General features: G+C 47.9%; 2 protein-coding genes across 2 annotated transcripts in view; both read right to left on the minus strand.

Moving 5' to 3' along the window:
* The window catches only part of CACNA2D4 (calcium voltage-gated channel auxiliary subunit alpha2delta 4), a gene marked incomplete at both ends in the record, with an annotated part of 113907 nt that extends 104225 nt beyond the window's left edge, over positions 1 to 9682 (minus strand). Inside the window, 6 exons of the mRNA XM_080914776.1 lie at positions 2815 to 2946; positions 3782 to 3944; positions 5382 to 5441; positions 5795 to 5911; positions 7412 to 7493; positions 9519 to 9682. Coding sequence (XP_080770902.1) covers positions 2815 to 2946; positions 3782 to 3944; positions 5382 to 5441; positions 5795 to 5911; positions 7412 to 7493; positions 9519 to 9682 — 718 coding nt within the window. The remainder of the gene's footprint in view (positions 1 to 2814; positions 2947 to 3781; positions 3945 to 5381; positions 5442 to 5794; positions 5912 to 7411; positions 7494 to 9518) is intronic.
* Positions 9683 to 24593: 14911 nt separating this feature from the next.
* Positions 24594 to 27463, minus strand: part of DCP1B (decapping mRNA 1B) — a gene marked incomplete at its 5' end in the record, with an annotated part of 37716 nt that continues 34846 nt past the window's right edge. The window contains 2 exons of the mRNA XM_080914149.1: positions 24594 to 24690; positions 26743 to 26919. Coding sequence (XP_080770275.1) covers positions 24610 to 24690; positions 26743 to 26919 — 258 coding nt within the window. The 3' untranslated portion in view covers positions 24594 to 24609. The remainder of the gene's footprint in view (positions 24691 to 26742; positions 26920 to 27463) is intronic.

Below are 27463 nucleotides of genomic sequence, written 5' to 3' on the forward strand. Positions count from 1 at the left end.
ATGGTGGCTTACAACCACCAAGAGTTTACTATTTCTTAACCTAGTCTACGAGGCCACCATTGCCCTGATGCCACAGAAAGATGCTACAAAAAATGTAGAGTACAATATCCCACCCCCAAAACAGAAATGATTAATGCAGAACTCCAATAAAGTCCAGCAAAGTAAATCCATTAGCAGTTTAAAGGAGCAATATTTATTCCTGGAATGCAAGGACTTCCTAACCTGTGAAAACAGGCTGATATAAAATGTCACATTAACAGAAGAAGGGGGAAAAACAAAACAAAAACAAACCCAGCATGATAATTCCAAATGAAGCAGAAAACAAATTTGATAAAATCCAACTCACTTTCATGACAAAAAAGTTCAACAAACTCAGCAGAAGAAAATCCACTTCAGGGCTCAGAGAAATGGCTCAGCAGTTGACTAATGACTGCTCTTTCAAAGGTCCTGAGTTCAATTCTCAGTACCCACATGGTGGCTCACAACCATTTGGGTACTGCAGTGTATTCATAAATAAAATAAATAAATCTTAAAAAAATCCACTTTAACATAACTAAAGCTATGGATGGAAAAAGCCACAACATAAGGTTGGAAGCGTTTGATTGTAGGTGTCATAAAACAGACTCATCCTGGTTGTGCTTTAACCAGGACTGGAAGTTCTAGCCATAGCAATAAGGCAAGAAAAAGGGCAAAGGGCAAAAGAAAGATGCTCTATGTTCACACGTCATAGGTTTGATTTACAGGAAGCTCCACAGAGTCCAGAAGACAGGTGTCAGGCCTCATAAACACATTCAGCAACATAGCAAACAAAATCAGTTGCCATGAGCAACCAGAAAAGGAGATTACCAAAATGATTTGATTTTCAGTAGCAGCAGAAAGGAAGTAAAAAATGTGCCATAAAAACTATAAACTGTTGGGGTTCTGAGAAGTGGCTCAGTGGTTAAGAATGCTTACTGCTCTTGCTAAAGACCAGGCTCAGTTACTAGCACCTGTAATAACCTATAACTCTGGTTCCGAGACATCCAGTGCCCTCTTCTGCACATACATATGTGCAGGCACACAGTTGTATAGATAGTCATAATTCTGGCCCTCAATTCTGACACTTTCTCTGCTTTCTCAGTGGGCTGAGACCCTCTGAAGCCATGAATCGAGATACATCTTTCCTCTCGTGATACGAAAATGAGTCGTATCTTTTGATTATTGACACACTGATCATAAGACTTCAGTCATCAAAATACTATACTACAAACACACAGATAGATACAGAGACCCATGAAACGAAGGAGAGACTCTAGGAAGAAACCCTTGCATCCTGATCAAATCATTGTTGACAGGGAGGCCAAGTCTACCTGAGAGCAAGCAACAGACTTAATGCGGAGAAAACTGGGCAGCCACATGTAAAAGAAGGAAGCAGGACTGTTACTAACACAATGTAGAGGATCAACTCAGAATGAGTGAAAGCTTTAGCATAGGACTCAACACTGTAGAATTCTTACTAAAACGAGTAGTGCAGAATTCTCACAACACTGGAGTTGGCAACGGTTTCTTGGCTGTAACACCAAAAGCATAGACAACAAAAGGAAGATGGGCTAATTTAAGCACTATCCATTAAAAGACTATAAGACAATATCAACAAATTAGAAAGGCAACCCACAAAATGGGAGAAAATATTTGTAAATCATGACACCGACAGGGAATTAATAGTCAGGATATACAGAGAACTCCTGAGGTGCAACAAAAAGAAAAACGATCCAATTAAAAATGAAGCATGAGGGTTTTTCGAAGGAATTCTACTCTGGAGACAGCCTGAGTTCCTCAAGCATCAAGACCTCGGAATCAGGGTGGCTTACAGGAATCCAGGCACAGAAGCAAACACCCACAGCGAACTGGGACTGCCTGACAGACACCCCGAGGACGGGAGCCACATTTGCTCTTTGTGCTCTGTCAGAAGGGTTACCTTTCCAGCCTGGAGCCAGAAAGAGGCCCCCTTTTGCCATTCCAGTGTCTTTCCAGAAGAGCGGACACCACAGGTCTTTCTAGATGAAGAGAATTTCTCTAAGTGGCAAGAAACCAGAGGTCAAGACCCACAAACACGCGTAAGTCTGTGCATGGGTCCACCATGCATGTGTGCATGTGTGTGTGTGTGTTTGTGTTTGTGTTTGTGTTTGTGTTTGTGTGTGTGGGGGGGGTCAGTGTGTGCATCTGTTGAGGCAAACAACCAACAGTGTGTATCTTTCTCTGCTGTCTCCCACCTTATTCTTTAAAACACAGTCTTCACTGAATGTGGGGATCACCAGTTCCACCAGAGTGGTTGCCCAGTGATTTCCCATGATCCTCCTGTCTCCACTCCTGCAGCGCTGGGATTACAGGGGTACACATGCCCAGTTTTTCACAAGGGATCTAAGGATCTGAGTTCACATTTTGTGGCATGTTGCCAGTGAGCTGTTCCCCACACACTTCTCCATTTCTGTGGAGATAATGGAGCTTTTCCCACCTTGTATGAGGACCGCACTCTGCTCTCCATCTAGGAACACCCCTTAAGGTGAGGGACTGCAGGGTCCTCTTGGGCATTGGGCATCATCCATAGGCTTTCCCAGGACAGCACTCACTCAACATCGGTGACAACTACCATGATACTCCCACTGTGTATGTGACTATGTCACAGAAGGTTGTAAGAAGGCAAGTGTGGGTCAAGCATGCCCTCTGTCTATAAGGGTCCTTCATTCACAGGGGGTTGAGGCTAGGAGCTGTCTTCAGTACTTTATTCTAAGAGAACAAAGCTTAGAGGTGACAGATGCCACCCTGTGTCCTCACCTGGATAGATCCTGAAGAACCCAGTTGAACTACCAAAATACTGCCAGGTCAGTGTAGGATCTCTCTGAAAATTCTCCACAAACACAGGGTTCAGGGCTTCTGACATATAGACGCCATTTAAAATGTCTGGGTCTGTAGGTGGGAACATGGAAGGAAATTCATGGGACGTGAAATTAGAATCAGGAGACACAGGCTACACACATAAACACAAAAAAACATTCCCTGCTTCCCTTAGGACTACATCTGGTTCATTTGTAGCCCATGCTCACTGATCTTGAAGCATCACCTCTCTCCCAGCCCATGTGCTGAGGTTTGTCTGTACATGTGTGTGCTGAGGTTTGTAGCATGTATGTGCTGACACTTGTAGCATGTATGTGCTGAGGTTTGTCTGTACCTGTGTGTGCTGAGGTTTGGCTGTACCATGTATATGTTCCCAGGGTTGATGTGTTGGTGTGTGTTACTAGTAGTCATAAGAGAAAAGATGGAGTTTAGGGAGAGGTGATTGGATCATGGTGAGTGTTGCCCTAAGATAGAGTCTGTAGAATTCTAGGGGCTCTGGTAGGTTCTCTTGAAAGCGCTGTTGTGGAGCATAGAAAGATTGGCTTTTCCACTCTCTAGCCCTCTGCTTCCACGCATGGTTGAGCTCCCTTATCCAGACACCCAGCATGACATCTTTTGCCACAGTGGGAAACATCTGGGAAGCTTACCAAAGCAGTGCCTTGCTGGCTAACCTCAGCCTCCCAGACCTGAGCTAGGGAAACCTCTCCTGTGTTACTCAGCTTTAGAAATTTTGTCATAGCAACAGGGAACAAAATACTCTAGGCTGTGTAGAATAAATTATTTTCTCAACATATCGAGGAGGTTGGAGAAATAACCAATGTCCTTGGGAAAATGGACACAAATCTTTAAAACCCTCTAGGATCCCCATCCTATCCCCTTGACTACCCGGTGGCGAGGGGACAGTCACCTTTGTTGTACACGTTGGTGGGTAGCTGCACACTGCTCATAGAGACATTCACCCTCAGGTTGCTGAAGTGCGCATCAGACTCAAGAAGAAACTCGGCTCCCAGCTCCACGTAGTTACCCTTGTCGTCCTTCTCGTTGATCAATACCGAGTTGTAGTAGTTAAACTGGGGTGAAAGGGGAACGAACCAAGAAGCGACAGTCCGAAAACAAAGAGAGGAGGGGAGGAAGGGAGCGAGGGGGAGAGTAAGAGACAGAAGGGAGGAGGGACCCAGGGAAAGGAGCAGAAGCATCAGGAGGAACCGGAAGTGAGGCTCGGGGTGGGGTAGGGGATGGGCTTGCGGAGCTCAGTTTGGCTGTCCTTGGTGGTGGATGGAGATACGTGGTCACAACGCACACACATCAAGATAACTGGATCTGAGGGTTCATTGGCTGGTTGGGGCCAAATTAGCTCAACCATTGATTTAATTCTCTACTTGGTTTAGTATATGTGGGCAAAATCACAAGTCAGAGACAGACAGACAGACAGATGGAGACTCAAGGAGCCAGAATGAGGCACAGGACCTTGTTGGCACTGTCCAGTCCTTCCAGGTGGTGCTAGAGAATCAAATGACTCAAGGAGCCTCTGGGGCCCTGCCCTGCAAGTAGGCCTGTGTCCTGTTCAGTTGCCTCCCCATGGGGCAGGAAGGCTGTGACTGAAGGGACCATAATCAGATCCATTTCTTCTGACTCTACCTACACTACAAGGGACCTTAAGTCCCTCTAGAACTGAAGCTATAACACCCCTCCGAGCTCCATCTTGCTGGTCTCTAGTCAGTATTAGTTCTCTGAGCTCAGGCCCAGCTGTGTCTCTCCCTGACTCCAGCCCTCACACACCCCTTAGTTTTCTGTCAACTTGGCACAAGTTTGGACCAACTTGGGAGAAAGATCCTAAACTGAGAGAAAAGCCTCCACCAGATTAGCCTGGAGGTAAGTCTGTGGAAGCGTTTACTTGATTAATGATCAATGTGGGAGGGCCCAGTCCACTGTGAGCGGTGCCACCCATGGGCAGATGGTGAAAGCAAATTAACCAAGGTGGGGGGTCTGCTTCAGGTTCTTGCCTTGAATTCCCACCTTGGCTCCCAGCCACTGATGGGAATTGATTGTGATGTTTAAGCCTAATCTTCCTCAAGCTGCTTTTGATGCTAGTGTTTGCCACAGTAATGAAAAGCAGTCAGACACCCAGCAAGCATCCCAGACCAGATTTTGACTCTGGCCTCTCTCTGGTGATATCCCAACTTACTGTCTGCCCCACCCCCTCCCAGACACAGAGGGTTTGTATTCATTGCATCCTTACCCAACCTGAGCTTCCTTCTTCCTGTTCCCTCTGTTTCTCAGCACAGAGATTTGTCTTAGTACTTTCCTCCCTGCACTATGCCTGCTGACCCACCTCTCATGTTTATTTCGAGAACCTTGCGGGGTGGGGAGAAAGCCTCGCTGGCAAAGCCGGTCTGGCACAGGGACATGGAGTGAGTGGCTGCTGCCCAGCTGCCCTCACAGCTGGTGCTCCAGCTGCAATGGGGGTGGGGCAGAGCCAGCTAGCACCCACTCCCTAGAGGACTTACCACCAGAGATGCATTGAACTCATGATTCAGGTCGGCCTCCTCAGCGGCCTCCACCAGGCTCTGAGGAAGAGGGGCACAAAGGGAAGGGAACGTCACCAGCAATTGCTCTCCTTGGCCACCACGGCCCACGCTCTCTGCTCTTCCTTCCCCTGTGTAATGCCTCTGCTTTCTACTCTTGGCCTTTCAGCCAGGAGGATCAACCCTCCATGGTTCTTAGGTGTTCTGAGGCTTAGGTGACCTTGTCCTTGAATAGCTACAAAGCTTGGCTGGGAACAAGTTTTCCTTGTATGATATGCCTCCCCTGCTGCCTGTAGTGACCTTGATTAGCCCTGGCCAGCCAGGAGAGGACCATCTACAACCGGTAGAATCCCTAAAAGGGTCCATAGGCCAGTGTTGGGGGTGGGCAGTGTCACCTCAACAGCCTCAACTTTCCTCCGAAGCATGGTCTCCATGTCCTCCGAGAACTTCTTCACCAGCTCCAAGCCATCCACCTCTTGGATCTTCAGACTGGGTTCTGCATCCTTGTACTTCTGTGTGGGGTAGAGACGGAAAGCAGTATGTCTTTGCTTGGGACAAGGGTGCCTGCCCCTGAATGCACTAGGGTCATTTTTGTCCTAAAACCTTACCAGCTCCCCTACAGTTTGATACCCATGACCTGCTAATCAGTCTCCAGGCATCTGCCTTCAAATGTTCTCTGTTCAGGCCTCCGGACACATGGCAGTTTTTATCCTCAGTGGGAGCTGACTGACATCTGGCAGCAGTTAAACTTGACACCAGTCAGAGCCAATGGGCTTGGGGCAGCTTGGGGGAGATAGGACACTGGGGGAGATGGGAAAACAGTTCCTGTCCTTGCACCTGCTGTGACACCCTTGACAGTGACCAAGAAGCAGCCTTTGTGTCCATTTGCCTTTGCTCAGCCCCCAAGAACAGTACAGTGTGTTGTGTGTGTGCATGTGTGTATGTGTGTGTGTGTGTGTGTCCTACTAAGGAATCTAGCTCAGCAGTTCCTGGAGCCCAGGAACTTAATTCAAATTTCTGTCTGCTCAGGGACAATCCTCAATGAGTCATCATGACTCTTGACCAGCCCTGTAAAATGTCGACCATGTGAACTTAGGCAAGTTACTCTGTAGGACCTGATAGTTCTACAGCTTTTGATACTGCTTTTACCCCTAATGACTTTACAATCCCTCCTCCTCTTCCTCACCTGGAGCTGCAGGGTTCACCACAGAATGGGAGAATGGGGTGTCGTGAGGGCTCCAGGAGTCTTATGTCTGTGGGAGACCCCAGGGTCCACCCTGGCTCCTCCCACTTTTTGCAGTAAGAAGGGGAGGGTGTCAGTGTGCTCAGGGCTGGCAGAAAAGCCTAAGGACTCCATCACTTGCTAGATGGAGAAGATTGGGCTTGTGGTTGATTTCAATTAAACCATGTCATACTCTTCTTAGGTTATGGCACAGCAGAAGCCAAGCCCTTGTGAATATGTCCAGGGAGTCAGCGACTGGAAAAAGATGCCAGCTCACAATCTGGCTGAGCAAAGGCAAGCCATGGGCACTTAATGAACAAGTGTGGCAGGGTTGCCCATTCCTGCTGGAAACCAGGCATTGGGCCAGCCTGCCCGAGTGCAGGGGATGCTGTATTCCTGGGCACAGCCTGGGTCCCCGGGACCAATGGAACGACTCTACCTGCATAGAGGAAATTGATACCTGCTCTGGCACTCCCAGGCTGCCTCCGCCCCCTCCCCCCATGTCTGTGCTCTAATCAGCTGCTCTCTCTCTGGCATCCACACCAAACCTCCATTACCCACCCAACAGGCCTAATCTTGTTCTCGGCCTCCTGCACATTTGAACTGACAGAATGCTTGACCCCACTGTTCGTGCTGGTTAACCCTGTGGGTGGAGCCTCCCTGGGCCCCATCTGAATATGAGATTAACAGACAAGGTCTCCCAGGCCTCCTACAGCTCTGATGTTGGGATGCCCATCTCTGGGAAGAGACCCTCTGACTATGCCTGAGCTCTCTGGGAGAGATCACTGACCTTCTGCAGCAGGAGAGAGCCTGAGTACCTGGTCACCGCGTTGTACAGATTCCTGCCGAAGGTATCGGCCCACAGCTTCACTCTGCAGGACGGAAAAGCCTATGCGTACATTCTTACCATGATCAGATGTCAGATTCTCGAAGGTGACAGCTGCATCACATACATGCCAAGCAGACATACCTGTAACCCACAAACATTCATATCCACAAGCACACACATGCTGACACTCAGCATTCCTGTGATGATTAACTTTGTCAATTTGGCACAATCTAGAACCATCCAGGAAGAGAGTATCAGTGGGGGACCATGTACATTGGTTTGTGCTATGGGTATGTCTATTTGGGTATTGTGGATATGTCTTAATTGATCTGAGAAGTAGAGGAAACAGGATCTGAGTTCAGCATCTACAGTGAGGTGGAGGTTAGCCTGGTGGGGAGATTTCAAAGAGAATTTTGGGCAGAGAGCCTTGGAGGAGTGGAACATGACTTCAGATCCTTCAGCTTGTCTTGTTGACCATAGCTGAGAATGTAAGGAAGGCAGTCTGTGTGAATCAGGGAGGAAGGTGACACATGTAGCTTGGACTATGTTGAATGTGAGCCTTCTGACACAAAGTCACTGAATGTCACTGTGTAGGTTGTACACTCCCTAACCTTAGGGACAACCAAAGCACTACACCTTGACAAACTCCCGTGATGCTCAGGAAGAAGTATGCATAGGGACTGAGTACGGGAGTCTGACGAGGAAGAGACTGGAAGGCGCCATAGGGTATGCATGGGATTGAGACACTGAGGGCAAATGGACTCTTGGCAAGAAAAGTGTGTGGTGTGGGTTGATCTGGGATGGCAGGCAATGGGACATCTTGTGGTTTCAGGGACATGTAGATGGCAAGGTTCTTTTGCAGGTGGCAGAGAAATCACTTGGGTGCCCACAGGAAGCCAGTCTCTGTGCTCCAGAAATCAAGATGTGGTATCTCCAGAGAAAAGGGGAACACCTCAAGCTTGCAGGTGTGGGGGTCACAGTCTCCAGAACTGGGCACCAGGAGGTTTGTGGCAGCTTTGTGTAAGGAGGGCAAGTGGCCAAGGCTGATGTTGAGTGGGCGGGTCAGTAGGACAGGGGTGAAGGACAGCAAGGGACCTGGTGAAAGCAGGAGGAGAGTATGTGGTCGAGCCCTGTCCTCTTGGGAAAGGAAGGCGGCAGCTGGCTTTTGGAGGTGGCTATCCCATGCTACTCTCGAGATTTTTGTGTAGATGTCTACACCCTGGATGCCAGCCGTCTTTTCCTGGACCCCTGACATCCTGGAAATCACCTTCTGTGATAAAGACTGCCCAGCTTGTGCAAGGCTTCAGGGGTTGTCTCAAAAGCCAGGCTGGCTCAGCACTACTCTCATCTGTGGACCTGCATGCTTGGAGAATGGTATCTCCTTCGCTGGCTGAAAGGCATCCTTGGAGCAGTGCTGAGCAGAGCAGGGGCTGGGGGAGGGTGGGATCACCCAGTGTCATGGAAACCCATTCTCCCCAGATCACAGACATGGCATTGGCCCCTGTTCTGTCAGCTAGCCACTAGCAAGCTAGGCTCAGATGTGAACTGTGAAGATTCCATCTGGGACCCTCAAATTCCTTTAGTGTCTGAAAGGTTCCTGACTGTAATCTCCCCCAACACTAGTTTTAATGTGTGGTGCAGAATTGCAGCCTTGAAGGAGACAAATCTGGAGAGAACAAGGCCAACAGAACCCGTCCTGAGTCCCTAAGGCTCTGCAGTAGGCACCAGCCTGCCTGTCCGTTTACAGCTGTTTTACCCCTTCTTGGTTCAAGCACAGGTCACCCAGTGAGTCCTGGGAGTGGTACACATGGTCATTTCCAGAACCACCCGCAGCCTAAACCCACACTATCTTGTAGTTTACCCTTCCTATTGGATGCCTGCCCCCTCATCTAGCCCCGGCATCAACTATACAAAGCCGGAAGGTAAAGACAGGTGAGCTCCAAAATCAGTAAGGATATGGGGAGGTTGGGAGGTAGCAAGGAAGGCTCTCTCAGAGGCAGAGGGCAGCTGGCCAGAGGGAGATGGCCGAAAGAAGGGTCTTCAGGGTAGGATCAAACTCAAGACTCACGTTTCCAGGGGTACTGTAGTCTGACTCCTCACAGTTGGCAGGGAGGCGTCCAACAGCAGCAGCCACAGGATGATTGGCATTTTCCGCAGGAAGGTCCACGCTTTTGTCCACTGTCCACAGTGGTCCCAGTTGTGGTTGGAGGACAGTGTGGGACATCTTGCCATGGTGTTTCCACTGGGGGAGGGGTAGGGGAGGAGGACAGAGCCCCTGCTGTGAATGAACTTGCTGCCACCCAGATCCCTGGGTGTGCAAGTGTCTGGGTGTGCAAGTGTTCTGCCTGCTGGCCAGTCCCAAGCAAAAGATGCGGTTTCTAGCTGTATCTGGCAGAGGGTCCACCCCAGGTGATCAAAGGGGGAGGCAGTGAGCAAGCGCCCCCTCTAATCCACTGGCCTCTCCTCTAATCCCTCTTGTTGTCAGAGGAGGGGCTGGTGCTGGAGTGGGGTGACCTCAGCAGGATTGTCCTGATTCCAGCTCTGAGCAGCTGGACCAACTAATACCCACAGAACAGCTTCTGAACTGGGGGAATGAGGATACCCCACTCTGGTCACTGAGTTTGTTCAGTGCTAGCACCAAACCCTGTAGGACCCTCGTAGCCCTGTGAGCATTCTCTAGGAGGGGTGTGGGCAGCTCACTTTGTGGGGCTAGGCTCTGTGGGTGCTGAGAGATGGGAGGAGGTATTATAGGTCATGTTTCCAGGCCTGAAGCTTTGGGGCCGGCCAATCGAGGCAGGTAAGCAAAGAGAATACCTTAGCAACCTGGAGATCCACCTGCCTTGGACGTACACATCCCTTTATTCTGACAATGCATCTGGAAACCTAGGACCCTACCCTCCCATTCTGTGCACACACACACACACACACACACACACACACACACACACACACACACACACACACACAGTTCAGCAAACAATGCACTAGAGTTTTGACCTGCCCCAAGGTAAACTTATCAGACAAAGCCTCCCTGTCTCCCCTGGAAGCCATCACCCACCTCCTGTCTTTGATTTTGACTGCCTCATTTCAGTCAAATGTCATTGTCATCCTTTTATCAGGGTCTCACCTTACTTAGCATAGTGTCCTTAGTTCACACGAGTAACACACATCAGAACATGTTCTTTCCAAGGCTGCATTGCTCTGCCATGAGTATATATGCTTTGCTTGACCATTCACCCCTCGGTGGATATTTAGTCAACCACCACATTAGGCAAAAATCCTTTTTTCCCTACACCTTACAGCCCTCAGCCTGCACTGGCCCTTGGGAGGTCACATTTTTTTCTTTCTTTCTTTCTTTCTTTCTTTCTTTCTTTCTTTCTTTCTTTCTTCCTTTCTTTCTTCCTTCCTTCCTTTCTTTTTTATTTCTTTCTTTTTATTATATACTTTGTATTTACATTTGAGATGTTATACCTTTACCCCACCTCGATCCCATTCCCCCTCCCTCTCCATTTGCCTTCACAAAGGTGCACTCCCTCCTGATCACCCTCTCCACCCCACTGCCTTGTTTATAGCAGTCTTATTTATAATAGCCAGAAACTGGAAAGAACCCAGATATCTATCAACAGATGAATGGATACAGAAAGTGTGGTACATTTACACAATGGAGTACTATTAGAAGCAATGACTTCATGAAATTCATAGGGAGGTCACATTTCTTTACTTCCCCATCAGCTTTTGGCAGACATCCATTAGTCACAGCTACGTGTTACCTGCTTTCCTTGTGTCTGGTCCCACCAAGAGCTCCTGTCAATCAGCTGTGCGTGGGTTATCACACGAACTCCCTGTACATCCTGTGGGTCTAGTCTGACAGCTGGTCTCCTTGACCCTGGCCCCATCCCACATCAGCCTGTTTTTTAAAAATGTAGGGGCTCTTTGAAAATGTAAGGCCTTTGTGTTCACTCTGCTCAGGGGACACTGTGGCTGCCACCTGACTGCAGGTTTTAACTGCAGGTTATGAGGTATCATACCCTCTGGGCCTGGCTTCCTCCCTGTTTCAGTGCCCTCCCTGCTCGGGTCCCTGCTGTTCCTTGGGTCTCCACCATGGACTCCGTGGTCTCCTCTGTGGCTATGTCTACAATGCTATACCCTCTCCTTCCCCTGGCTGCCTCACTTGGGTCAAGTGTCATTTAGATGCAGTTTGATTCCATGATAGCTGGTGAAACGCTGCCAATAGTTTCTGTCCATGGTCCTGAAGGCAGGCTGCTGGCTTCTGGGGAGGGCCTGGGCTGCCTCTCAGGTCAGGAAGCAAAAGGGAGGTGAAGGAAACGGGATAAGGAACCCTGGCAAGGGGAATGGATGTTGGGGCAACAGCTGGAATGTAAATAAAAAATAAATTAAAAAAGTTATCAAGATAAAATAAAAATTTTACATACACACACACACAGAGACAGAGACATAGACAATTTCATGTTGGCCAGATAAATATTCCTGGGCATGGGGACTCTGAAGTGTGGTTGACATGCCCACCCAGTGACACTCCATTGGAGAAAAGTGAATTTTTCTGTTTCAGCGGGTATCAGTAGCAAACAGCTTCTTGGTCATATCAAGGGCTTTGTGTCTACTTCCTCTTTAGAGAAATTTTTCTTCTGCAATTTATATTTGCAGTTGTTTTCCTAGATGGATGTTCCTAGTCAGGGATTTGAGTTTGGAAGTCTGAAATGGCCTGATTGTAGCCATCACTCCGGAGTCCCACCTTTCAGGTGACACCCATCTGCTTTATTGTTTTAAAACGAGATCCCATGCATTCCAGGATGGATTTGAAGTCACTGTGTAACCACCAGTGGCTGTGACTCTGGATTCCCCTGCTTCTAACTCCTGACTACAAGGGAACACACACGTATGTGCACACACAGATATGTGTACACACTGACATGTATACACATACATAAATGCAAGCACACAGCACAAGTGCATACTTGTGATGGTTTGCATGTGTTCGTCCCAGGGAGTGACACCATTAGAAGATGTGGCCTTGCTGGATGAAGTGAGTCACTGTTGGGGTGGCCTTGGAGACGTTCCTCTTAGCTGTCCAATGATGACCAGTCTGCTCCTGGCTTCCTTTGGATGAAGATGTAAAACTCTCAGCTCCTCCTGCACCATGCCTGCCTAGGTACTGCCATGTTCCCACCTTGATGATACTGGACTGAACCTCTGAACCTGTAAGCCAGCCCAATTAAATGTCATCCTTTATAAGACTTACCTTGGTCAGTCATGGAGTCTGTTCACAGCAGTAAAACCCTAACTAAGACAATATGCACGTGTGTAAAACCACAAAAGTACACACATTTACATGTAAACACATGCAAGCACACATGAAGATACACAAGCATTTATACACACCTGGACATATGTATGCAAAACAATTTATTGTTTGTTTTTCTGTTGTAATCACACATCGCAGCTAAGGCTATTGAAATGAGGAAAATTCAATATCTCACCAGAAGGCTAGAGGCAAGTGATCCCAGAATTGGTTAATGCAGGTCAAAGCTGCCACCACGGACCCAAGTTCCTTGAACTGCCGTCATCTGTCATTCTCAGAATTTTGGGTGGTCCAGATGCTGAAATTGTTCCAGGCACTGCACATATGATAACTTCTTGACAGCGACTGTGACTAAGTTTTCTATAGGTCTCTTGTGTCTGGTAAACAAAACACTGGCAGCAGACTTTGATTTACCTGTCTTTGGGCAGACAGCATTCTCCACCTATACTGGTGGTCACCAAGGAATAGGACACGGTGGCTAAGTTAGAGCAGTCAGAGCTCCCTCCTGTTCAGAGCTGGGGCCACTCCCCCAAAACAATGTAGCCACACAGGCAATTCCAGGAAATCTAGGGTGGAACAGGGTGGGGAAGGACAGCTGCCTGCCAGAGAACAGAGTGGTAAGAAGTGGTTGACCAGATAACCAGATACACACATGGCAACAGGGACTGAAGGTAACCACATAGCGTTTGGTGGGAAAAACAAAATCAAGTTCATAATGCAGTAGCATTGACAGAAATGAAAACAATATAGGGGATGGTTTCTCCCAATGCCAAAACCCACTAATAGAAAAATTATAAAGTGTTTCATCAGCACTATGAGCATGTGTACAAGAAACACTATTAAGAGGGGAGGGTGACGATGAAGGACAGACAGGAAGAGCACATTCCTATTCTAGCCAACAACTGACTCGTGTGAAGAATTACAACCAACATGGAAGAGCAAAAAGGCAAAATAGGGACATAAGCTGGTCAAGCTTTCCCCACAAGATCCTCTACAAAGAGTCGTCATGCCATCCGCAGCAGGGACACCGGCTTTGAGCCGTGCCCCATCAGAGTGGCTGGAAGGACGGACAGTGTCTTGCTGTGATGTGGATGTGTAACCACTGGAGTTCCTATGTGGCCCAAGGAAGATTCTTGGGGCTTGGGAACGTCTTCGACTCTCTCTCCCACAGCCCTGCCTTTGAGACACGGCCATCCCAAGTTCTATTCAAAAGTATTCTTCACTTTACTTGAAAAACCTCAGGTCTACCAAGGTCCAACAACTCAAACGTGAACATGACACATCGAAGCAAATAAACTTGGTAATGAGGGCAGGTGTCAGATAAGAAAGTCTCAGAATCACATTTTTTATGAAGTTCAAGATAAGAATCCATGACAGCATGAATCAAGACAGTAGCAACTCATGCTGGGAAGTCCTTGGCACTCACACACATGTCCCCAAGTCCAACTTGGAGAAACTTGCACTTCAAGTCTGGTTTGATTTCTCTGACTAAGAAAATGATTAGCATGGCCAATGAGCCAAGATCCTGGTTTTTCTCGGAAACGTTTGATAGACCATCAGTATAAGTCCCTGAACGTTACCAGAGAGAGTCCCTAGTTTGTTTGGACTCCGAAAACACAGTTGATTTAAGATGAATGGTGTCATCTCTTGGAAGCACATGTTGAAATCCTGGCTTTCCAGGACCCTAGAGTATGACCTTATTTGGAAACAGGACCACGCTGTTATTTATCAATATGAGGTCTTTCAGTTGACTAGATCCTAATCCAACATGACTGATGTCCTTGTAGAAAGGGGACATTTGGACATAACAATGTGTATAGATGGAGACACGGACATTGTGATGTGTAATGTCTGATGTGTGTGTGTATGCTCACACTTGTATATGTGAGTGTGTATATGTGCCTGTGTGTACAATGGCCTGATTGTGTGTATCGTCACTTTTGTTCTGGAAAAGTTGGGAACTTAAAGGAAAAGCTAGGGGAGGGACCCAGCTGGGGGAACAGGCAAAGTAAAGAATGCCAGCTGTCAGCTGCCAACTGGCACAGAGCAGAGTTTTCTTCCTGGTCTTGGAGAGAGAGAGAGAGACAGCCCTGCTGATGCTTTGGTCTGGATTGCTGTGCTTGAGAGCTGTGAGACATTAAGTTTCTATCGTTAAGGGACACAGCCGGTGGCATTTGTTTAGGAAGCTCAAGAAAGAAAGACAGTGTGCCAACAGATCCTGGATCGTCCTCCTTTTGTAGTAACCCTTCTGTGCACCCATTCTCATGGGAAGAAAAGTAAAGGATCACTTCCCTACAGAAAGGGAATAGCAGCTGGAGTGTGTAGGGCGCTCGGAAGTGGGATATTTAGAGGAGGGAAAGGGTCCTGCAAGATGACAAGCAAGTTCACTGCTTTCCTCTGATGGTGCATCCATTAGGAAGAGCTGGTGGGTGCCAATTCGCCAGTGATAAAGCTAGGGACGCATAGAACAAAAATGGTAAAGGTTTCTGTGAAGAACGCTGGGAACAGCCCGAAGAAAAGCATGTGTGGCGTGTGTTTGTGCCCGTGCACTCACACGCCTGTATACACGGACCTGAACATGTGGCATCATCACCTTTGCCTATGTTCTGGAGAAGTTGAGAACTTAAAGAAAACGCTAGAAAAGGGGCCCAAGGAGAGGAACTGGCTCTTTAAAGAATCCCAACATTTCTCCTTCTCTTCTAGGCTCACTTTCTTAATTAATGCCTGTAGGGCAAGTTTAGATGCCGAAGGAGAAGCAGCAGCTTTATAAATAAACCCAGACTTCTAAGGGTTGACTAATGCCTGAGCCCTTAGCTGCAGGAGAAAGGTGTGTGATGTCTGGGAAGGATCCAACCCAAAGGAGGCTGCTGAGGGCTGTATCTGCACCCCAAAGATGCCTCTTTGGGGAGTTTATAACTCCACATGGAGCTGGTGTTTGTGAAATTCTTCCTCAACGTCCTAACATCCTACTCAGCACTTATGCCCAAGGCTGTACAGTTGTACCAAGCTGAACACGAAAGGCATCGAGAGAAGTGGGCAGGCACTGTTCAGCATCTCCCATGTACAGATGCGCCAGGCTGGCTTAGAACCGCCCCCACACAGCCTGTTTATGGAGGACCCATGCTAGGCTTTCCAAGGGAGGCTTAGTCCTTAGATCCAGTGGATTAATGGGAATGGGAGGCCACCTACTGAACCCCCAGGTGTCCCTTTTCTGGTCTGGGGAGGCTGCCTCTGCATGGCTGTGGAAAGAGTGTGATGGTCATTTTCCACTCTCTTGTTGGCAGTGACCTCTCTAACCTTATATCTTAACCAAAGGGATGGGAGTAAACAGAGGCTAGATATGGAGACTGGAAAATATCACATGTGCTTTAAGTCTTCCTTCAGCAGAGATAAATGCCTCTTAACGTTTTTACCACCTGATTTTCACCACAGTAAAGCAGAGACTTGGTCTGGCTGGAAATCAGGCTTTCTGTTTCAGGTGAAACAATAGTCTGAAGCCTGGTTTCTTCCAGGCACTTGTTCTAAGGCTAGTGTTAATTTCATGGCTAAGTGACGCAGTCCCTAGGGCTAAATGTGTGGCTGGGTGTCCATGGTAGTACATACGGTGGCCATCTGTCCTTGTTTCCCAAGGACAGTCCAAGGTTATATCTAGTGTCATTATCTAAACAGTTGCATTTCGAAGCATCTCAGTTAGTATGTGTCTGCTCTTTTGGTTGACTGCAAGATGGTACCCCAAAAAGAAGAAGATTTCATTCTTCAACATTCTTAACTTGTAGAACCTATGGGCAAGTCATTCCTTTCCTCATTAGAGTATGTGCTGAGCCAGCTGGAGGAGGCTCCACGTGGTTCCTAAGCAGGGACCATACCATCTTCCCGGCCCACCAGTTATCATGTCATCATCCATGAGGCACTGGACTACCTAGTTCATGCCTCTCCGACTCTCACCTGCAGAGACATAGTTCTTACCAAGTCCTCTACCTTATTCTTCAAATAGAGAAACCGAGATTTTTGAGGTACACATGCCTCCCCATCTCTCTCTCTCTCTCTCTGTGTGTGTGTGTGTGTGTGTGTGTGTGTGTGTGTAGAGTCAAGATCAGGAAGCTGTCCATCAGTAAAAATGGGCAGACTACACATCATGTGGTCTCTGTAGACTCCTACATCTGTGCCTTTATGTCCTCTCCACAAGAAGCTGCCTGTCTGTGCCTGTCGGTACATATGCAGCAGGGCAAGACCCTACATAATCAAGGCAGAGGCAGGGTTGGATAGAGATGTCCTCATCTCCCAGATCTCCTGTCCAAGTCTCTAAACAAAACAATGGAGGGAGTGCAATGCCTGCTGGGAAACGAAGAAACATGACAGCCCCCCATGCGAGGATGCAGGGGACTTCCAGAAAGAGCTTACTGAGCAGTGAGATCATCAAAGAGTCCCCGGAACATAGCAGACATGCACTCAGTCCCCGGCACATAGCAGACATGCACTCAGTCCCCGGCACATAGCAGACATGCACTCGTGGAATGTTAGGACCAGATCCTGGGAGGTTGTATGCCCGACCCTGAGAATTCAGATCCCTTGCTCTTGTGACTCATCCTGTTCTGCCATCATTAGGTCTGGGGAGGCTGTTGGTCTTGGTGATACTTGTGTGGCCTCTACTTACTCAAGCCCAGGCTATCCTCTGCCTCCTTTTCCCATCCAGGACACCATGGGGAACATGTTTGCTTCTACAGAGGCTGAGGGAAGTGGTGTACCGAGGAGACATCAACTCTGGATTTCAGGTTCCTCAGCTGTACAGAGAGAGGGTTTCAGTGTTAGACTGATGGCACCTGATTTGGGTACCCGATGCTGTCCTCTAACGTCAGCTCTAGCCAGCATTTCTTCATTTTGGCTCATTGCCATGGACTTAGTCATCAAGGGCACCTGGTGAGTATCCGTGACTATTCCCTCACTACCCACAAGTGATCCAGGACAAAACCTTGACACCTCTGTTTCCTAACTCTTAAAAACTTGAGCCTTTGTAAACAGACAAGTAAACGAAAATGACACCGACTGCCACCATCCTTTCCTATTTGGCTCCTGCCATTGCCACAGCCTTCCAGTGGGGCCTCTACTGCTGTTATGTGTTTAGACAGATCTTCAAAAGGCCATCGTGAAAGGTTCCGTTCCACTCTCTTGATGCTAATGGAAGAGGGGGAGCCTTTAGGAGGATCAGGCACAGTTGGAGGAAGTTAGGTAGCTGGGTCCCCGAGTCTTCCCTGTGTGTCTTGATCCCCCATCCTCTCCCTCTACCACATGCAGACATCATTGAGTTTTCCTGCAGGCTCAAAGCAATGGAGTGACAGATATGGTCACAGAGTAAACCACAAAGCACTGTAACTCCACCGCCTCCCATGATGCTGACTTACTTGGATGCATCCTCACAGAGACAGACGAATGTCCCACTATCACAGCTGCTTGTGCTCTCTTGTACTTTCCCGCTCCTCAGCTGTGAGGGAGCAGAGGGAAGAGGAGGATCTGAGCATCCCTGTCTCCTGGAATCTGCACATGACCTCGTTGTCTGAAAGTCCAGACTTTCTTCAGTCATACCTCCTAACTTTCAGCACACAGGTTTGTACTGTTTCCTACCCACATCAAACACCCTGATTGCTCCCTGCCTTCCTAACTTTGCCTCAAACACCATCCTCTACCCCTTGGACCAACTCCTTCTCATTCTTCAGGGGCTGTTCAGGTACAACCTTTGCACTATGGGAAGGAACTCTTGCCCAGTTTCTGGTTTGATTCATGTTCCTCACAACCTCTCAAGCTCAGTAACGATCACCTTGGTGATAGCTTTATAATTCATTTCCTTCGATCCTGGACTGCGAGGTGTGTTCAGTGCCACCCACACAGCCTGTGCATACTGATACCACAAACAAACGAAGTGGCTCCAAACTGTGTGGTACAGAGGTTGGGAAACACAGCCCATTCCTAGTAGATGGAAAAGCAGATGTGTTTCCTGGATATCTGAGGCCACACAGATACATCACTCTGACTTGTTCTGAGTAAAATGGAGGGTTGGGAAAGGCAATGAAGAGAACGGGAAGCTGCTAAGATTCCAAAGCCAGGAATGGCTGCCTCTTAGCTAATTTGGCTATCTGACTTAGATCAATTGGCAGCATCTTATAGGGTTCATCATTGGTATTGTATAAGCTCCTTTTCCTGTCCCTGGAAACCACTGGAAGAACACATTTGGGAATAAACTGAAGAAACCCAGGAGCCTGGAAAGGTGTCATGGGCAGAAAACATAAAACTCTCACATGGGCCATTTAAGCAAGGACTCTGGATAGGGATAAAGAAGAACTGGGCCATGCTTCCCCCCTGAGACTGAGTGAGGCACATTCTCCAGAGGTGCTGTGTCCAGGACTGCTGTTGCAAGACATGTGTGCTGTAAGCTGTGTCAGCTCTAGGCTCATGAAAACCCCAGGACACTCATCTCAGTACTTATGAGGTGGGAGACAGGCAGAATCCAGGTCCTTCTCACCCAGCGAAGCTCTTGCCACAGCATCCCTTGAGGTGAGGAGCTCATGAGAGCCCAGATCTTGAGAGCCATCTCGGTCTCAAGCCCTGGACTGACGCAGGTGCCAGTGTGCTATGTATGTCTGACAGATGGTGGGGGGTAAGGACAGATCTCCAAAAGGAGTTGGACATGTTGAGTGGCTGACGGGTGTGCACAGCCACTAGACATGACACAGAGAATGCCTGGACTTGTATTGCACAGTGTCCGTGAAGCTGGGCTTCAGTTAATTATGGACTCTCCCTGTAGGACTGGGAAGCTCATCATGACCTTTTCAGAAATATTTTAGGCTCACACTTCTGGGGAAACTGTCGGAGTGGCTCCCAACTCCTTCTCTTGCCTACTTAGAACGCCCCTCACTTCCATCCTGCCATGCCCCGAGTCAACTTGCCAGACTCTGAACTCTGTTCACTTCTATCTGCAGCAGCTCCAGACGCAGCCTAAACTGAATCCAGAGCTGGCTCAGAGCCCCTCTGCCGCTATGCTCTCTGCTGGCCCTTGGAGACCATTCATTACCAAGAGTGATCTGCTCTTCCTTTCCTCGCCGGTGTTTTAAGACCACAGTCTGCACACACGGTTTTTATTTGTGTACTTTTCACACAGCTCTAAGCTGTTGGAAGACATTATTCAGAACTCAATGTGGTGAAAATCTGTCTGGATAAGCAAGGTTGGGTTAAACATACCAAGAATCTGTAACCGCCCCTCTCGCTCCCTAATTGTAAGAGGGTTAGGGTGCCAAGCATTTGCAATCTGCAAGTCGAGTATTCAGCACTACACTAGGGAGGCTCACCAACTTCACATGACAAAGCAGAGCTACAGTCGGTTGGCTGCAGATGATAAGTTAACCTTGACGATGACTCAGTACTCCAAAGCTGGGAAGCAAGCTGACTCCTCTGAAAACAGGGAAAGAGGCCATGTCTAGATGATGCAGACATTTGGGGTGATTTCTTTGCTGGGAGTCTGAGTAAGCAGTGGGTTCGGTCATGTGATCCAGAGACCTCTGTCCTCTGTGTCATCCCAGCACACCAGTCAGCTTTGTCTTCTCTGTACCTGAGCTGGCAGATGGCTGAAGGTGACAAAGACTGGGACTGGGTACTTGTTTTCTATGTACCCTTCCCATCCTTAGTACCACTCAGGGGGCCCAGGCAAACAGCCTAACAAATAAAACCGGTAATTTCTCTTTAACAGCAACGAGAGAGAATAGGACAGCGAAGGTACTCAGGACTGGGGTTTGAGGAGGAGAGGCATACTGACTTCTGATTTGTCAAGAGCTGTCCCAGTGTGTGAAAGCAGAACACCACCAACAATTTGTGTGCTTAGGGAGCTTCTTAAGGGCATCTTTGCCCTGTGCATTCCTCCTTTTAATGGTAAAATTTCAATACTTCATGTAGGATTTCTCTTTTTATGAACTAAACTTGATTTTAGATAACTTCACACATGCATGCAATGTACACCAGCCATCTTACCCCCACCCTCTTATCATCCCTGTCAACCCTTCTCCCCCCCCCCCAACATCCATGTTCCTGTCTATTCATTGTTCTGTGACTTGTGGAGATTGGAGGGCCATCTGTGTGTGTATGGATTTGGAACTACCTATTGGAATCTGGGGGGCTCAGCAATGTGTACACATCTAAAGACAACCAAGATGTTTCCTCTCTTCAGAAGCCTACCAACCACAGTTGTTATTTGGAGGTAAAGGGTGAGGCCCGTGAGCTCCTCCTCTTCCATGACAGGAAGTCTTGTGTGGGTCCATGCAGGTACCTATATCTGAGTGAATGGCCTATCAAGTTCAGACAGTGGGTGGCATTTTGTAGCCTTTTGCTCTATTCTTTGGCTCCTGCTTGCTTCTACCCCCCTCCACAATGTTCCCAGAGCCCGGGGTGGTGGTATGTCTTATTTGGAGTTACAGGCCTAGCTTTTGAGAGGGCTGGAAACAGCTGGCTGTAAATGGTTAAGAGGCAATGGGGCTGGCTACATGCTAGATAGTTCTTGGAGATGCAGACAAAGGTTTCTCTCCCACCTTCACCTTCCCCACAGTGGCCACCTTGCCTGGTCTAGGGAGGTGGAGTGGCGTGTCTTCAGAATGTTTGGAGCCAACATGTTACAGAACAGTATGGCCCTCTCTGACTTAGCAAGTCAAATGGTACTTGTAGTTTTGATTTGAAACGTCCTGCAAGACCTGTGTATAAAGGCTTTGGTCCCCAAAACATGTGATGTTACTGAGAGGCAGAGGACAATGTGAAAGAGAGGCTTTTGTAAGCATGCCCTTGAAGGGAATATTGGGATTCTGTCTAGTTAGGACTACCGTTGCTAAGATAAAAAGACCATGACCAAAAGCAAGTCGGGGAGGAAAGGGTTTATTTGACTTACAGTTCCACACAGTAGTATATCACTGAAGAAAACCAAGACAGAAACTCAACCAGGGCCAGAACCTGAAAGCAAGAGCTGATACAGAGGCCATATAAGGGTGGTGCTTATGGGCTTGTTCCATATAGTTTTCTCAGCCTGTTTTCTTATAGGATCCATGATCACTAGCCCAGGGGTGGCCCACCCCACAATAGATTGGGCCATCCCCTACCAATCACTAATGAAGAAAATGCCTACAGCTGCATCTTATAGAGGCATTTATTTTTTTCAGATGAGCTTTCCTTCTTTCAGATAATACTAGATTGTGTCAAACTGACACACATTTAGCCAGCATATCTCTTGGCTTTCTGGTTGCCACAAGGCAAACAGCTCCATTCCACCATGGCCTTCTGCCTCATCTCAATGGACCCCATACCAGCAGAACTAAGGCAACCCTGGACTAAAGCCTTGGAAACCATGTGCAAAAGCAAAGCGTTTATTCTTCAAGTGGATCCAGCCCAGGTTTGTTGCCACTTTCTGCAAGGCAGGGGCAGGCATCATCCTATCCAGGGCCACAGTGACATCAGCATTGCAGCCCATGGAGTTCCTTCATAAGGGGCAGGGAGATGTCTACTGCGTCAATAAAGAGGGAGCATAGCAAGGTGGCCTCAGGCACATGCTGTCCAGGTGTTATGATGGAAGCCCCTCCAGCAACTGTTGGTCCTTCCCGATGGTTGGCATGCAGCCCTGGACCACAGCAGTTTAGCCCTCTGGACTCTGAAGTCTCTCACCTCATAAACAAGGTGTCCTGCCCAGGAGCTGAAGGCGAGGCCAAGGGACGCCACTCACGCTCCACCTTCTACTCCCTTGGCTCTGCAAGGCGACACTTGTACTGGATGAAGCTGCCTTTAGCCACAATAGTCCTCCACGCCCACCCCTGAAATTCAAGATTAAAACTGCTGCTGGGGCAGAGATCCTGAAGTGAGGACTGACATCCTGAATCTGAGGTGAGGATGGGAAGATGAGGTGTTAACTTACAAAGGAAGATCTGTCCTAAGGTGTGTGTGTGTTTAGGAAACCTGTCTCTTTCTGTGTCCTCAGGAGAAGCACCTGCTGAGGTGAGGCTGTATGCATCCCATCTGTAGGTGGGCACCCACCCTGACCGTCCCACAGGTGGCCATCTTTGGTCTAAATGAATCTGCCTGTTGCCTTTCAGATGGCTCACTACAGTGGATGATGGAGAATATGCTGTTTTGTCAAACGAGATCACCGTGGCATTGGTCTGAAAAGGCTGTGTCCTCTGACCTCAAATCTCTGGCTTGCTCTGCTGGGTGGCTTTTACTTATTCTTGTGAAGAAAGGGAAACTGTTTTATGAAATGAAGCCATTCATTGCCTCAAATATAGTCAAAATGTTAAGAATGAAATGTATCTTTCCCTAGCTACAGAAGGAACTTTAAACATGCAAGTATAAAGTTTTAAATGTTTTCCACTATTTTACTTTTTATTTTTATCACCAAATCACATTCCCAGCCCTCACAGATTATTTTTAAAGATTGGCCATTGGCCAAATAACATTTTTTTTAAGTGTTAGGGATAGAACCAAGAGCCCTGTGTGTTAGGCAAGTGCTCTATCATGGAGGGACACTCTAGCCTAATATTGCTCCAATTTTAGTTAACATGTTGGAAAGTGACACTGTTTTCACTGGTTCAGGACCACGGAGCCATGGCTATCTCTTGCCTCAGTCTCTTTATAAGACTATAGAGGTGTGTGTAATTATTGTCAAGCATCTGAGAGATCCGTATGAGTTCACAACAGTGCTGGATGGTGTGGGAGGCACCCCTTCCAGACGCAGTGTGCTGTGAGGATGAGCATGCCCTCCTGTGGGAGTGGCGTCCCAGCAGCCCCATGCTCTGCTAGGAGGGAGGAACAAGGGTAAAAAGCTTTCTGGTTAGGCTATCAGAAGGCTGCAAGAAACCTGCACCCCCACCCCCAGCCCCCATTTTAAATTCTCCATAGAAAGAATAAGACCGACTATAAAAAAAGCACTAACCCTAAGATCTTTTTATGATCCAGGAATAACTAGGACAGTAAAACCACAAAGCTTTATTCATTGTAAATACTCAGCAGGGTCGATTCCCACATGCACTGTTTGAGGAATGAAGGTGGCTCTGCTGGCTACCTGCACTTCTTATCTCTGCATAGGACACGGCAGCGAGCTCTACAGAGCTTGGAGAATCTTTGACCTTCTGCCTCTGAATAGCCGCTACCTCTTCTCATGTGACATTTTCTAAATGTGTCCATCTGAAAGCCAGGGCTGGCTGTTTGGGCCCCAACTTGAATTGAGAAACTGAGTGTTGCTTCAAGCCTGGCCACCGTTGACACTTGGAACAACGTAAGCTGGCTAGAAATGACTTCAGAAGGATTCTTCCTCTAAAGGCTCAGACCAAACATGCCAAAAGAGCTTTACAAATAAAAGGCTGATTGTTTAAAGAAAAGTCCTCATTGCTTTAAAAAACACAGAAAGCCCTTAGTTGGTAACTTGTGGGGTAATATTGCCCCCTGGTGGTTATCAAGCACCATGGCACACAGAGCCCAATACTAGCAAATTGCATTCTCTACCCTGAATTATTCTATTATAAACAGCTTTGAGAACATCCCTTTCATGAAAAAGCAACTCTTTTTAAAATGGCCTCATAAATAGAGGAAAAATCTAATCTTATAAGACCTGGCCAAAACCATCTACCTACTCAATTTGTAGTACCAAATGTGCGGGAGGGTGTGATTTGTCAAAAACAAGGAACAAAACCCCCAGACACCAGACAGTACAAAACAATTTATTCTGCATCACTATTCGTTGTCAAAAAGGCATAAATGTGTTTGGTCACACCAGTTCCCATGAAGAACTTGGAAAATCAATTCTCAGTCTTTGCTCTCATGCAGCTGGTTACGTGGCTTTTCTCATGGCTGCTTGTGTCACGCTGAAGAGATAGGCTTCATAGATTATGCTTAAGAAGTTGTCATCATTCTGGAAAACAAAGCCAACAGGCCCAGGGACCATTACTTGAGTAGCAAAAGCCAAGACTTCCTGCCTGCCTGGGGCTAAGCTGGCCTTTTTGTGCTGACAGCTGGCAGGGTGGCCTACGTGTGGATGTAAAGAGGCTGGAGGCAAAGCTGGGGCAGAGCTGCTAGATTTCACTGTCCATGTGTGAAGTCCATGTGCTCAGAACACCCAGCACAGCCAGCAGCCCTGCTGCGTGGAATCCAGCTGTGCTGTGTGGAGGATAGGCCAGGAGGAACAAGCCACAGTGTCTTGGCCACAGGGTAGGAGTGGTGAGTTGGATGGTCCTCCCTACACACCTTCCAGACCACCAAAAATGTCTGGGCATTACCCTTTTAGGCATTCACTGGGATTACCCACAGAGTGGCTCATTGGTACTTGACCAAAGCCAGCATGGTTCTTCCCATGACCTGTGGGAAGTCTCTGGCCTTGGCAAATGAACAGCAGTAGACAGGGAGTCTCTGAGCTCTTCTGTCTGAGTAAGGAGGGAAGGGAACTCTGAGTCTAAGCAGTGGTGTTCCTGGTGAATGCTAAAGGCTTCCCCCTCCCACCCAAATGCAATGAAGCATCTGCAGTTACCTCTGTTTCACCCTCTCTAACGTATTCCCTCTTCACACCAGTCAGTGGCATGCTCAAACTATGCATAGATATTATTCCTGCCTTTCCTACAAAGATGCCTGATATTATTTCTGCCTTTCCTACAAAGATGCCCTGAGTGACTTTTAGCAGTACATCAGGAATATAAAATAAACACCATGGAAAAGTAGGAACCACACATAGAGACCAGAGGGCACAGGACTGAATAGCTAAGTCACAATATACAGCCCTGGGTAATGTGACCAGAGGGGAATGAGCCAAGAAAAGCAACAATCGTTAAAATCTAAACTTATGTTTATATTTTCCTTATTGTTCTGATAAAAAATTTGCAGGTATTTGTTCTAAATTCTCATGAACTTACCATGCACAGGCTATCTTATCTATACGAATTTCTGTGTTTAAGATTAGTGACATAATTCAATTGGCAAGACTCTATCACAGCGGACTGCCATTCTCCTTCCAAACAGATGCTCATTTCCAGTCCCACCCTTTTTGTTCTCTCTAAAACATGTTATCTTAGAAATGTTTTCAGTAACATGGATTAAATATCAACTGGAGAATCAGAAATACAAAGACTGGCCTGTTCTCTAGCAGCTGTCCGATGATTACACAGAGCCTAGAAACACCTTCAAGACAGCCTACGAGGATTCCTAAACACATTAGTTGAGGTGTCTGCTTCTGTGTGGCCTACCATTCCCTTGGGAGTGTGCTCTACCATACAAGGGAACATTAACTGATAAGGTTCACATACATGGCTGCCAAGCTCAGTGTAAAATCAGACCAAACACAAGCCTCCATTTCCTTGTCTGTGGAATTCGAGAAATATGAGGGTCTTGTTTTGTGCGTGCCCAGGTACGGATATGCCAGGATGCACTCAGGGTGAAAAGCCAACACTTGGCAACTCGTCTCCCATTTAAGAGGGTTTCCTGTAAGCATTATTGAACTTAACATTGTGCATGGCACGGTTCGCTATGAGTTACCACACAGTACAGCGGAGTGTCTCAGGGCGGGGGCTGACTAGGCAGCCGATCATTGCACCCTATTCTCAGCAGCAGGCTTCAAACCCACAGCTGAACTGTGTTCACAGCAGTCATAGCTGGTATGGCTTAAGGCTGCAGCTTGCCCAAGATATCTCTATGACTGTTCCCAAAAATGAGCTCCCAGAGTGCCCTGGCTGGCTGATTCTTCGTCACATGGTCCCTTCCTTTCTGGCTGCTGCTACCTAGGAGGCCTTACTCAGACCTCCAAGTCACAAATATCTTGGAGGCTTGAGACATCTCAGGCTACAAGCAGTATTTTACATATCATCCAGTTAACTGAGTTTAGAAGCTGTTAGGGGTGGTGGCAGTACTTAAAGAGTCCAAAGTAGGCATCAGACAACTCAGCCTGCCCTGGTGCCCACTGCTGGGTCAACAGTCTTACCTGGATGAGGTTCAGCAGTGCCTCCTGGAGTTGCAGCCTGGTGAGGGGCCTGCTGGCCATGGTGGAGGATTCCCAGTTCTGCAGGGGCAGAAGGAGGCTGGAGGAGGCAGCAGGAAGTTCTGGGCCTCCTAGGGCCATGAGTCCATTATCAGTCTCCCTCAGTGGGGCACAGGCAGACTGTGTGAAAACCACAGGGGCGTGAGCAGAGAAGCCACTGCAGCAGGGACACGCTGAGATGACATGGTCTGCTCACAGCAAAGATACACACAAGGCAGGACTAAGACGCAGCCCACAAAATGTAGCTCCAGAGATGAAAGGCCATGTTCACAATGGCGGTGTGGGGTGCTCAGTGGAAATCTTTCCCAGGTGCCGTGGCTGGGAAAGGCTGGCAGGTCTATTCCTGTTCTACCCTTCGGTACTTTCCTCAGTGGTCATTGCATAGCTCTGGAGCCACCTGCTGATGTCATGACCTCTGTGCATGAAACTAAGCCCCTGGCTAAGAGTTTAGTTTTCAGGCAACATGCATATAGGGTGGCTGGCTGTCCACTGCCCTGACCTAGGTCTTATCACCCACAGCTCCCAACCCCAGCTCTTCAAGGAGACACCTCCCCTGTCATTAGGAGGGACTGTGATTTGTGCATTTGCCTCTTCTGTTCCTTCTCTAATTATCTAGAGAGAGTATGCCTTCTGCTTCTCCTGGCTGCTATGGGAATGGGGACAG

This window comes from Micromys minutus, assembly GCF_963924665.1.
Source record: "Micromys minutus genome assembly, chromosome: 3".
NCBI classification, from domain to species: Eukaryota; Metazoa; Chordata; class Mammalia; order Rodentia; family Muridae; genus Micromys; species Micromys minutus.